This window comes from Leptonychotes weddellii, chromosome 6, assembly GCF_054177405.1.
Source record: "Leptonychotes weddellii isolate Sample4059 chromosome 6, ASM5417740v2, whole genome shotgun sequence".
In the NCBI taxonomy this organism is placed as follows: domain Eukaryota; kingdom Metazoa; phylum Chordata; class Mammalia; order Carnivora; family Phocidae; genus Leptonychotes; species Leptonychotes weddellii.
This window is the reverse complement of record NC_138374.1, coordinates 117442071-117456068: the sequence shown is the minus strand read 5'-3', so window position 1 is coordinate 117456068 and position 13998 is coordinate 117442071. Positions and strand designations below refer to the sequence as shown.

At 33.7% G+C, this 13998-nt stretch overlaps 1 protein-coding gene across 1 annotated transcript in view; it reads right to left on the bottom strand.

The window, feature by feature from the left end:
* KCNT2 (potassium sodium-activated channel subfamily T member 2) overlaps nt 1-13998 on the bottom strand; it is a 214330-nt gene that overhangs the window by 54489 nt on the left and 145843 nt on the right. The window contains exons 18-19 of the mRNA XM_081825152.1: nt 9528-9599; nt 6031-6165 (exon numbers count right to left, since the gene is read on the bottom strand). Of these exons, the coding sequence (XP_081681278.1) occupies nt 6031-6165; nt 9528-9599 (207 nt within the window). The remainder of the gene's footprint in view (nt 1-6030; nt 6166-9527; nt 9600-13998) is intronic.

Genomic DNA, 13998 nt, shown 5'->3' with positions numbered 1-13998 from the left:
ACTCTATTCCTGTCATGAAGATCAACTTGTTACAAAGCTCTGCAAAGCCATCACCTCAGATCCTTTGGCTATGCTGCCCCCATGTGGAATGCTCTCCTCTTCTCTCTGCCCACTTTGTCTATCTTGCAGGAACAGATTATCAATTTCTCAGGGAGGTGTTCCTTGATCCACCGGATGAGATCATATATTCTTGTTGTCTGGATCTATATAACATTCTACTTTTTTTTCAGTAGTTGCCACACTTCTCATTCTCCAGTTAAAATTTTTTTTTAAAGATTTTATCTATTTATTTGACAGAGAGAGAAAGAGAGGGAACACAAGCAGGGGAGTGGGAGAGGGAGAAGCAGGCTGATGCGGGGCTCGATCCCAGGACCCTGGGATCATGACCTGAGCCGAAGGCAGACGCTTAACGAATGAGCCAAGGCACCCCTCTCCAGTTAAATTTTTAAATGACTTGTTTAATATGTTCCCAGCGTAGACTATCAGCAACCCAACGCCAGGAAGCCTTAATCACTCCTGATCACTATGTCTGCCTTCAGCACCACGGCAGCCATAGAGATAGCATCCTGTATAGTCCCCAAACTTACTAGATGCCCCATCATACCACGTGAATAAATCACAACTGCAGGTGTTTGTAGAGGTCCTCCTGACCTATACGGGGTTAATGCGGGAATTTCTCCGTTCCAAACAGATCACAGATCCATGACTTGACTGAATGTTTCCACTGATAGAGCACTAGTTATCTTAGCAGTTTGATCAGCTAAATTTTAGGGGGGGAAAGCAAAAACAAAAATATCTTCATATTAAAACAAAATCAGCCCAAGGGACTTTTGAACTAAGTCACTTCTAGACTTTTACAATGCAGATAAATCAATGCTAAATAAATTAAATAAAGAGACCATTAGACTGAGGAGGTCCTAATACTTTAGCAGGCTACTTAAGCAAGCCAACATCTCAGCCTGTAAATGCCTCAAGGCTAAGAAATCAAAACCAAAGACAACCAATCACAATCAACTAGGCTTTCTCAAATAATACAACCTCTTAAGCTGTTGCCAAATAATTTCCTTGCTTTGCTTCTGCCTCTTCTCTGTAAGTCCCTCACTCCTGTCCTTGGAGTGTTTCTAACCACTTCCTCTCTGGCACTGCCAAATTTGAACTGATTTTTACTCAGATAAACTCTTAAAATTTTTAATATGCCTTAGTTTGTCTTTTAACATTAACAAGTATTTACATTTGTACCCATTCTGTATTAAACTAATGTTTAACTATCCTGTGTGCTCTCTAGAAAAATATCTGCTTCTCAACTTCTAGAGAAAGTTTTCTCATCTTTCCTTTTCCTGAAGCACAGACTTAGGCCGTTGGTTGGAATCAGCCATTTTTTTCCTATATAGGATAGAATGAGCCAGTAAGTTGTCTTCAATGTTGCTTTTTTCCCCCGTTAAATGAGAATAATGAGAGATGCCGTTGACATGCCAAACATTCCCAAAGTAGAGCACTTTGATAGTCTGACATAGCCATTTTGAAGTAGTTGTTTTTAGTTCAAGGCATATTTTGGCATGGTTGTTTAAATTTAGTTTAGATATTAACACTTGTTCAAAAAATTGTAAAAACGGGCAATATTTTCAAATATACCAAGTACTTCTTAGGTAAAAGTTTAGCAAGAGAAACCTAAATTTTAAAGTGAGGACCTGCTTTTCTTTCAATTTGGAAAATTGCACAAACTTCAGGAGTGCTCATCAAATTTTTGAGTGTTGAAACTTTGTATGCCAAGCTCTATACTCTGGATCTGGAAAATGAAATACTTCCTGAGTGGATTCTCTGGAAGAAACATGCAGGGGCCAAGCCAGCAAATCCATAATTGCCACACTGGATAAAGACACACTGAACTGTGTAGTCCAGTTTTCAATTATAAAACTATGTTTACGTTATAAACGCAATTCCAGATGAAAAGGAATTCTCCCCATGCTCCCAACTCTCCTCTAACTCTTCCTAAACCCCACCCCCAACCCCACCCCCAAATATATTGCTAGTGGATTAATGAGATTCTCCTATTTTTGCCTTTGGTCTTTTGGGACTGAGTAACTCTGAAAGGTTCTTGGACAATCTGGAAAGAATAAAGGCCTGCCAAGTGAAGTTGTATGTCCTAGTTAAGCAGGGGTCCAAGTGATCAGTTTGAGCCTCTGAATAACAACAAATTTAACTTCATTCCAGACTGGCAAAACAGGTGATACTAGTTACATCAATAACTCGTGAATTAGAGCACCGTTACTTTCATTTCATGCTTGAATTCCATCTCATTCTTGTCTCCTGGGCTCTAATACAAGCACAGATTGAAGATTTTTCTAACATATTCCTTAGGTCGTTTCAAAAGCTGAAAATGTAAAAGTGAAAATGCCCCCACAGCAAAATGGAATGTCAAAATACTCAAGTTAAAATGGCGTGGGCCCAAAGAGCTACACGGTTCTTTACAAACGCTAAAATAAAATGTAGCATTCGTCCCATACAGAGCAACAGCATAAGGTCATCTTAAGTTGCTGAATGCGTACAGATGCCAAGCAGATTAGAATTTGGTTCTCCTCTGAGGAAGTTAATGCTGTTCATGAAGATATAAGGACTAGCTGAGATATTTTAGAGATACAATTATTGAAATAAATTTCTAGGCCCAAGACAGAGCTTCTCCTGCTGGGTTGCCATGTCAGCAAACCAAAACTTAGATAACTTTTGTGTCTCTGTGATAAAATTAATTTGCATGTCAGGACCCACAGAACGGAGGCTGCCTCAGTGCCCCAGCCCACATCACAAATCTAAACTTAAGTCACATGTATTTACAGTAAATACCTATTAAGGAAACCTAATATACACTAATCTCAATCCTCGAATCAGCTTTAGCTAGCTCAGCTTATGCTAAAAAACAGGACCTGCTAGTCTGACCAGGAAATGCCTGACCTCCTAGCCCATCATGCTGTTTACACGGTGCCTCTTCTAACATTCTATAAATCTTGCTCTTGACCAAAATCTCTCCAGAAAAGTGTTCCACCTTGTGAAGCACTGTACTTCTCCAATCCACGGGTTGTTTTCCCTTGAACAAAGGCTATCAAGCTCATTACTAAATCGTTTTAGTTTTGTCATTTGATACCCGTAAATGCTCCACTTGACCAGAAACAAGGTATACCTAGTCAGCCAATCCCCAAATGCCAAGCCAACTCTGGACTCTACACTTATTTCTTCGTTCCTTGTGCCTTACTCATTTTCTGTTTTTCTCTTTCTTGTTCCTTGTTCTTTATCCTATGGAGCCTTACCCTTTAATCCTAAATAGCCTGGTATCCAACCACTGTGACTAGATTTCTGGTTGCCTATTGTTCACTTATGAGGATAATCTGGAATTAGTCATCTGTCTGTAAGGAATTTCATGCAGGGTAGTGGGCAGAGAACCTGAAAGAAAACTGGGAGTGGAGGAAGGGAGAATGGGAAAGAGAGTTGAGATTGGTATTAGTCCACAGCAGATAATCAGTAATTATCTGTTTAGGGTTTCAGCTAAGGAGTGATTATAATGATTGATCTTGGAACTTAATCTGGTAAGGAGGGAAGAAAAGCTCTCAGGTGACTAAGGACAGTGAAAATGTATTTGAACCAGTGGACAGTAGGTTCCAGTGGAGACACAGGACTATTAAGAATTGGGGGTATTAGAAGAAATGAAGTAGAAAATAAACAGTAGTACTCATAGACCTGAATGAAATTGAGACGATGGTGGGGATTATTGGTACTTCAAGGGAAAGGCTGTGACCAGAACAGGTGGCTATAAGGTAAGATATTGAAAGTATCGTCTACATAGAATTGTTGAAATCATCAAGAATGATGGTAGATACAGGGTTGTCAAGAGTCACAGTGAATCAAGAACCAAAATCTTCAAGGAATGTGGGAATGTGACCTCAAAAGTGGTAACTGACTGCACCTATAAAATGAAACGACCAAATCTGCATGATTTTGGTCATTTGTCCATATAAATAACATTTTGTACATCATGGGGATCTATCAGTGTCTTACTTTTTTATTTTATTATGTAAGACTAGCCTAGTTTAGCATGCATTGACCAGCAGCAGCTTAAGGACTACTCTATTTAAAAGTTTCATAGAATTTTTTTTTCCTGAAAAATATTGTTATGTACTTAGTGAAATGATGATAATGCCACCACACATATATCTGCTCTTAGTTGGTCAGTTAGTTTTAAAAGATTAGAGCCTTTGCACCTTTCAGTAAGATGGGGATTTATTATTATTTATTTATTATTATCTTGAAATCAAAATAACTCATTCATAGACTATATAATAAAAGCAAATCAAATCAATTTAAACTTTATACCATAATAAAAAATAAACCATAATAGAAATAATTTCCTGGTAGGTTGAAAATTAAAATGGTATGTTTAATCAAACAGACCAAAGACAAATTTGTCCTAGTTAAAAATGTAACTAGCTTTTGTCATGCATGGAACCAAAAAGTATGATTTCACTTTGTTCACTGGCTATAAATCTCATCCCTCTGAATTAATTTTCCACTTATAACTTCTTTTTTCATTCTCTAGAGAAAAAAAATTACTTACATGTCTGTCATATTTTAAACATGTGCTATGTGACCTTTAAATGTACTATTTCATTTAGTTCAATAACTAGTTAGCTATATTCTAAATGAATTGCCACATTACAGTAACTTTAGAGGGTACATTTTTCTTCTTCTGGAATAATAGGTTCTCACGCAAGTTCAGAGTAAATTTTCCAGATGCTGTGACAGATTATTCACCTACTTAATTTCTGGTCCTTACATTAACACCGCAAGAAGGGTTAATTATTTTCCACATGCATTTTATAGATGAGGGAAACTGAATTTCTATGAGGTTAAGAAACATACTTAAAGTCACATAGTGTCTGCTGGAACCTCGGGGATAGAGGTTCCAGATGAAGTTTGTTGCTATACTGTTCCAAAGTCTGTGGTTTTTCTATTCTGTCACATGAAAGTGATCATGATAGTGCTAATAATTAGTCACTAACATTCATTGAGTAACTGAAAATGACCAGCCATGTGCTACAGCATTATATATTTTTAAATCCCAAACAACCTTGTGATTAAGACATTGAGGTTTAGAGAAGGAAAGTAATTTGCCTAAAATCATATAATAAATAATCAACTTAAGTGGTACTCACATCTAAGCTTTCTCTTCTGAATTCTGAACTCAAACAACAAACTGATAATTACCCTCAATATATGCTTTGCTACAATATGAAAGTATAAAGGTGAAGCAAGGGAAGATGATGAAGGAGTTCAGATTGTTTTATTTACTTCCATAATTTGGTAGCTCAGATATTTTCTTTAGACTCCCACAAAACTCAGAAAACTAAAATAATGATCTTTTAGATATTTGCATTTTAAAATGATTTCAGAAAGAACCATTTCAAGTGACAGAGATGTCTTCATTTATAGGTAATTTTGACTTTGCTTATAACATGGACTTTTCTCTGGTTTTCATTCTTACCCAAAGATAAGCATAATGGAAATTCCTATCTCAGTAAGTTTAATAAATGAAAGACAGGAAAATAGTGAGGATAAGGTCATGACTTGGTTCTGAACATGGGTAAATTATCTGTTCACAGTCTTACAATATTTCATTCTTAGTAATCCAGATTGTAAATGCATACTTTTGGCCACTGCCAGGCATAAAACCAAAATTAGATCATGCATGGTCTCTCATAAATCTTGACTGCAACTGCACAGGATTTAGAATTTGTTATTGTTAAACTATATCAGAAAACAGATTTGTTATTCTATTTATTTTTAAAAGAATGACCCTGAGTTAAAAATTAACCATACGGTGCCAGTATTGGAGGCTAAATAAGCACTTGTTTTAGGATCAAATGAATGAATATAACTTCAGCGTAAGTGTCTCATGTTCATTTCTTATATACAGAGTCAGAATCAAATATTTCACCAATATTTAGTAGTAAGTAAGCCACAGGGCTGAGTTACTGAGACATTTACCTGAAAAGGGTCTGCACATTTACAATCGTTTTGGCGTCTGCCATGTAGTCTTCCTCCGCACTCATGGTACTCTCCTTGTCCACAACCACCATGTTGGCAGCAAAAGTCACTCCACACCTGAGTAAATCATCTAGGCTTTGATAAAAATCAACAGAGAAGAATGGACTTTCAATAAATCACCATACTAGGATCAGTGCTTGCTTACCCACTGGACTTTGTATAGGCTGCCCTTAGAGACGGCTTTCACACAGTTTGCCCTGGCAGATAGATGTCGATGGGAATTAAAATATAGTATTCCCCACTGATATGAAATAATTTGTATTTTTGAGCTGTTCATGTTTCATTAGATCTCAACCATTTCAAAGCATTATGTGTTAAGAATTTTTATTTAATATTTACTAATTATATAACTAAGCCATGAAAAACACCCATTTTGCAATCAAATAGAGTTAAAGCATGCTAGAACTGTGTTTTTATGGTTAGCACACTATTTCAAAGACATGACATTTATATATATTTTTAATCCTTATGATACTTTGGTAAAAGTAGAAATGAGTACTTATATTAATTTAGATGGTCTAGCCCAACAAAGAAATATTAAACTGTGGTTTATTTTTAAATGTGTATTATTTCTTTGTGTAAAGCTATGTGTTAAAGATTGGTTCTACACAGCCACGAGCATGAAAAATATATAAATATCAGCTGTATTCAAACTTACCATTCAGTCAGCCTAAAGCTTTTTGAGCCAGTGATTTAATAACCTCATTTCTTTGATTGCGTGAAATAACTGCTAAACCAGGATAGAAGTTCCTATGAATTATAATAGTCTTCTCCCTTATCACTGATAAACACTATCGTTCTCCCATCGAATTAAAAGAAAATGTTGCCATTAAAGCTGAAACAAAGAAACCACTATCTCCCTGACTCTGCTTCATAAAACTAGAAAAATATAACTGAATCAGATAAAGGAGACTAAACTTGAAGGAGTGTAAGAATGTCCTAAGTACAGAGTTGACTGAAGACAGAGAATTGGGCTAATTGATGCCCACATGTTCTGATTTAAAATAGGAAGTGGAGAACTTAAAGAAAAGTAGTTCTTTTAGATTCTTAAATTGCAGGCCAGTTCCCTGAGGATCTTTTTCCAAGCATATGATTGGCTGAACTAGCCACATCAAGTGAGAGAGTATTACCAAAGCTCTGAGCCCAAGATCCCCACGAGTAGTCCAGAAAAAAATATATATATTTTGCTTGACTCAGGAATAATGTTCTGTGGCAGAGATTTTATGGCTAGAACTGTGGAAACAGAATGTTATTCCAAATAAATTTCCTATGATGAGAGGGGCCAGGGCCATAATTTCCAATTAATATGATGATCAAGTTTAATCCCTGGAAATACTTTATTAGGATGTGTCTTTTAACTTGGAAATTCATAATTGTTCATATATCAAAATACATTTTTTTTAAAAAGAAGTAGGTGGAAAATTAATGTGATATGGTCCCTTATGGGCCATAAAAATGATGCCCAAGTCATATGCCTTCGATCCACCTTACTATAATTTTAAATCACTTTCTATTTCAGCTCTTATGATCTTCCCCCCTCAATAAAAATGATCTCCCCATTATAATTATCTATATAAGAAAAGGGAAAGATAAGGTGATAGAAGGTAAGTTTGATTGTTAAAGGATATATAGATACAAGTTATGATGGGAAAAATGAATATTTCATCAATAATAAATCAATGAAGTTGAAACTTGACAAAAAATTTCACTCTGTGTACCTGTGCTAAATGGCTAATAGCTACATCTATATGTATCAGTTAATTCCATACTCTAAATATTGGCTGTTGTAGTTTACATATAACCTTGGCAAGTGATTTTAGTAATTATGATTAAATATGAGTTTAAATCTATAGAAAATAAAATTGGAATGGCATTTCAGAACCACGTAGAAACATTTTGTTCTTCAGGTTTTAACCTTAAATTATTTATTTCTATATCCATTTAATACTACATTTTATTCTTTTTTTCCTTTTTTTAATCTGTCATGATTTCTCCACACTATCCTATTTCCGAAAGCCACTGCCTATTTTTTTAATTCAGCACGGTTGCTTTACACAGTTTGGCCACCAGATGGCCGCCTAAGAAAAAAAGACAATATTCATGAAAAAAGATAATCTAAATGGCAACAACTTCCTTTTTACTGTTTTCCCAGCCGTCCTTTTCAAGGAGAACTATAATGTGAATGTATGAATATATGGGACTGTTTGTGAGTGTTTTAATTCATTCAAAGGTGTTTTTGTTTTTTTAATGAAAATTTCAAACACTAACAAAAGAGAAGAACACAGTGAACCTCCATATTCTAATTACCCAACCCAGCTTCAATAATGATCAACTTGTTGCCAATCCTGTGTCACCTCTAATCATAGGAATTTGATCCTCTTGGTTCTTTTCCTCACCATAAACACTCTTATGGAGAAAGAATTCATTTCATAGTTTACATCAGCAAAGACAGGTGGGAGGTTTATTTATTTTTTAAATACTCTGTTTTTCTAATGAATTTCAATAGAATACTACCATTTCAAAGTAACATTACTAGTGAAGAATATAGGTTGATTTCACGTTTATGAATTTAAATAGTTATTTAGTACAGCTAACTACATCTTAGTTGATTAGCATTAAGAAAACTGATAATGCAAACTATATTAATGTAGAGTAGAGGTTAAATAAATGTTAGTCAGTTTGCTCTTTAATGTATCCACAGCCAATAAACGCTTCCAAAGTTCTAAAACTTTGTTTTTTCAATCTACAGGACAAAACATAAGCATGAAATTTCTTGATTAGTAACTTTAGCATTTTGTTTTGAAGGCTCTGGCTGACTTTTTTTAATGGAAAGCTAGCACATTTTATAGACATATTAGTTTTATGATCTTTAGTTTTATATTTCTTATAAATCATGTTCATCCATATAAAAGAATTTGTATTTTAATACTAACACATTGCACACATTTGACGTTTTAATTAACAAATTTTTAGAAATTATAGACTGATATATGTTACCATAATAAAGGAAGCTCTAAAGGAAATGCTCCAGTTTATAAATCTGACTTAAAAGGAGCATCTCTAAATTATTTGAAGATTTCCAGGAGTTACCACAATGATATCAATGCATCGCAACATTGAACAGTTAGATTTTCTCTACCCCTAGGCCCATAGGAATAACGTTATTGCTAGAGACAACACAAAACTGAAATAGCTTTAGAAACTAAACAAAAGTGATAAAATTCACATGCAGCAAGATTTGTTTTAATTCAACAACAGATTACTGCTTAGGAAGTTTGAATACAGGATGTATAACACGAGAACACAAGCTGTGCATGCAAATACACCATATTTGCAATACGCAAATGGCAAATTACACTCATGCAACACGGGGGCACAGCACATGACAAACCACAGGACACCACACCAGTTACTGTGCCAAAGATTTTGTCACCTACTTGTCAATAGAGCCCACCATGTAGTAAACCATTGGAAACCAACAGATTGCATCCAGAAAATGCATATCTGGCCTAAGTAGCAGATGGGTTACAAAATGAAACACAATGTCACAACAGTGGCAGCGCTGCTAGGGAAAGGAAGTAAGCTGACTTAGTTTGCATTTCCAAAACTAAACACTGTTTGACAAGATTGACAAAGTGCCTTTTTTCTTAACATTAATTAGGAAATATCATTTGTACTTGTTATGAATACACAATACACTCAGAATTATAAAAACTTGTATTTCTGCTTTCTAAATCAGAAACATTATGGCATTATTCTACAAAAATACTGAAATGATATTCTTAATGATAACTAAAGAGTTTTATCAATGCGTTTAAAAATTATTCATGCAGAATAAGATGAGGAATTAATGATTTTTCTTAGATGGCCCAAAGCATAGAGAACTAAATTAGCATGCTTATTAAGAGCACCTTTCTCTAAGGAATATACACAATTAAATACAACCCTTACTATATCAGTATATTAATCAATAAATAGGGTATATGCACCCATGCAACACATGTATTAAAGAAAATTAAAATGAAAGTAATTCACTTTTTAAATAATTGACTTACTCCATATATATTGTTGAGCAAATATTTATTGAAATCTTTACTTATATGCATATTTGAGGAAAGCATCATAAACCTGGATGCTTCCTTAAAAAATCACTTAATCTATTATATTCATTTTACAAAGTTATTAATTCTTTCATGCATTTATTCACTCAGCATATATGTATCCAAAACTTTTTATTTAATAGACAATTCAGTATACTAAGGCATATGAGAATATCGTGTTACCTTGTACTATAAGAAATACAGTTTTTGGAACACACGTATAAGAGCACACAATTACAATATGTGTTTTAATCAGAAAGAATAAACAATAGGTTGCACTCAGAAGGCAGAATCAGGGGTCATTTCACGGAGGTTATGTTTAATCTGGATGTTTGCCAGTAAAAGAGAAGGAGGGGAAATTCTAGGAAAAGGGAAGTGTAGCACCTATAATATCCAAGCTAGATGAAGTCCTTTCCTCCCTGACTTATTTTCTTCCTGTTGATCATCCTCTTAGCCCTTTACACTCTAAAGAAAAAGAATGTACAATACAGTGAAATGAAAAAAGATGATCTTCCAAAAAATACCACTATTGTAATGTTGATCAATTCCTCCCATCATTAAATTTCTTTGTACTCATTTTAAAAGGCCCCATATTATTACATATTATAAATGTACCACAATTCATTTTAAAATTCCTCAATTACTCAGTTTGTAAGTTATTTTCACTTTTATGCTGCTGAAGTTACAAGTTATTTCCAATATCTTGCTATTATAAATAATACAGGTATGAACATCTTTGAATGACATTTTTCTAGCGTTAGTTTTTTAATCATTTACTGCAAAACATTTATAGAGGGATATTAGTGAATCACAGAATATAAATATCTTTAAAGCTCATGATGTATATTCTTTCAACAAATAGTAGCAGTCCCAGTAGCAACCTTTTTATAACGTCTTCTAGTTCTCTGTCTGAGCACTGTTCTGCTTCTTAAAAATAGAAGTGTCATTTTCACTGCTGATTCAAGACCCTCCATGTCTCTCTTGCCCTACCTCATGATTATAGAAGCACATATACGAGGATGCCAAGTGCCACAAGGCTGGGGCGGTAGAGATTTTGTGGTGATCTGAATAATCATTTTGCCTGTGTCTTTTTTTTGGTTGTTATTTTGTTTCATCTCGCTTTACTCCCATATAGTTTTTCAGATTAAGTGAGTAGTTCAATAACTTATGTGGCTGAGATAGATCCATAATCCTTCATTATTAATTGCAGACATATATTCCCTGGCTGGAATAACTACACTTTTAATCTGACTCATTCTTTTAAATTCAAATAATTTCAATTTCTTTATTCTATCTTCTGTATTCTAAAGCTTAGTAAAACAAAAGTAAATGATGTTATTGAAGAATTCAACTTAATAAAGATACTGAAAATCTGTGTAATAAATAGTACTGGAGTCACTGAGGACAAAATTAAGTCCTTACTTTATGCCAACCCTTCTGTTAGAGTTAAAACTGAAAATATGGCCTTTGTATTTTGTTGCCTTGTCCAGTATGAATCACTAAATTTACTAAGACATCAATATTATTGCCTTGTTTTAGGAAACCCATGAATTTTACCCACATGCAATTCTGCCACAAATGTGTATTTACAATGTGCAAGCAATCTTACACATCCTCAGAAATTACTTCAGGATTTTCATTGCATAGCATGGTTCATGTTTACATGGATTTGGCTCTGTTACAAGGTAAATCAAACCCTTGAAACCTAGCAAATACATAATCTTGATGAAGCACATCTAATGTAAGGAGTCTAATGTGCCCTGCTTTTTGCAAAATGTAACTTATATAGCAAATAGATTTATCTACTACTTCTATGGATAAAGGTAGTTTATAACGAAACTTGAACTATCAAGAATACAGCAATTGTACATTTACATGTATTATGTTAGCTCATTTAAATAAACTGGCAATAGTGTTCATGTCACTAAACTGCTTAATAACTAATGAGTAACATAAATGATATCATAGGCTCTTAATAGACTAATCTTTCTAATTATTGAAAGTTAATTGGCAAGCATAACCTTTACATTGAAAACCACGAAGCAAAAACATAAAACATTAATAAAAATAGGAAATGTCCCTTTCTTATGTTACACCCCCAAAGTACAGTTGAAGAATGGAATGTAGAAAAATAAAACCATTAATGCAATAGGATAAAATGTATGCATTTTTTAATCTGATTGCTAAATAGAGAAGACCTATCTATGTTAGATATTACATTATGGAAAACTAGTAAAAATAATTGCATATTTAACCGTAAAGCTCATCACAAAAATTTTAACATATAAGAAACAAACATTTAAAAATGTGCTACTTATACAAAATTTACAGATCCTATTTGCTTAATATGTAAAAAAAATTTCAAACCAATAAAAGATAAACCTAACAGGAAAATAGATCTAGCACAAAATAAATATGCATAGACCAAAATGAAACATGCTGAATCTAACTAGTAATATAAGAAATAAAAATTCAACATGCACAAAAATTTATGTTAGTAAACAGAAAAAATTGAGCAGATCATTAATCACCATCCTAACTGTAACTGTGTTAAGAAAGATGACAGCTTATGAGTCTAAAACATCATATTCTTACAAAAGTTTTCATTATAAAATTGCCAATATATTCAAATGTTAATTAGCTAGTGTTTGTTAGGAAGTGAAAAGGTTTGTGGATTTGCATGGATTTGCAAAGTTGAAGATCATTATTTCCCACTTAACCAATAACTATAATGGACTTAATTGCTGATTTTTAAATTCAAGAAATGAATGTAGTGAGACAGTTTATTTTGTTAGCATTTAGTAATTCTATACTTAAGTAGTTTATTTCTTAAAAATATATAAGGAGTTTCATTTCAACTGCTTAAAATAAATCTCCTTTGTTTGTTACTGGGTTTTCACCCAAATCCACTCATCAGTTTGAATAATGGCAATGTCACTTTCTTGATTGGAGGAAGGGGGGAAACTGACATTTCCTGACTGCCTTTTCTAAGTGAGATATTGCACTAGTGCTTCATATACAGTCTTATAGAGTCTCAACATTACTTGTTAAGATAAATGTTCTACTCATTTTACACATGAGAAAACTGAAGCTTAAAGAAATCTGATAACATGCAAAAAGGGCTTTTTACCAAGAAGGTAAATAAGCTTAGACCTTATCTCAGATCTGTATGAGTTCAAAATTTGAATGTCTTTAATAAAGGACTCTGATATGTCAGACAATTTATCATTGTTTGTGAAATAAGCTGAAGTTTGCTTGACACTATATATGAAAAGAAGATTGATGTAATAAAAGGATTGTGTAAATAAGATGTAAAATATAGGAACATAGGCCTGGATCTTGCATTTCAACTTTGTGTAGCTTTGGGTAATATATTCCAAAGCTTTTGACTTTTGTTTCCATCTCTTATATGAAATGATATTATCAGATGACTAGATGACCTTTAAGGTTAGGGTGGTAATCAAAATATTCAAAATCAATATGGCACAACAACAGACCAAACTAAACAGATGGCCGTCCAATCAGAACTGAGACCACCCCTCATGAGCCAGTATCAAGTGCAAAATGTTTTCCATTGTGACTGGGTTCCGCTTAGTTACCAGATGAGATCTAGAAGGCTTTCTATTTGGAAACATTAGGAACACTTACCTCGACATATTATGTTTGTGAATATTATCAATTTAATTTGCATTTTTAAATTCCTACTTATGACATCTGTTATTATTTATTTGTTATGTTAAATTAATTGGTCTTTCAACTAAACTTCCTAAATAGTCGTGTATTGAATATTATTTTCAGCAATTCTCAT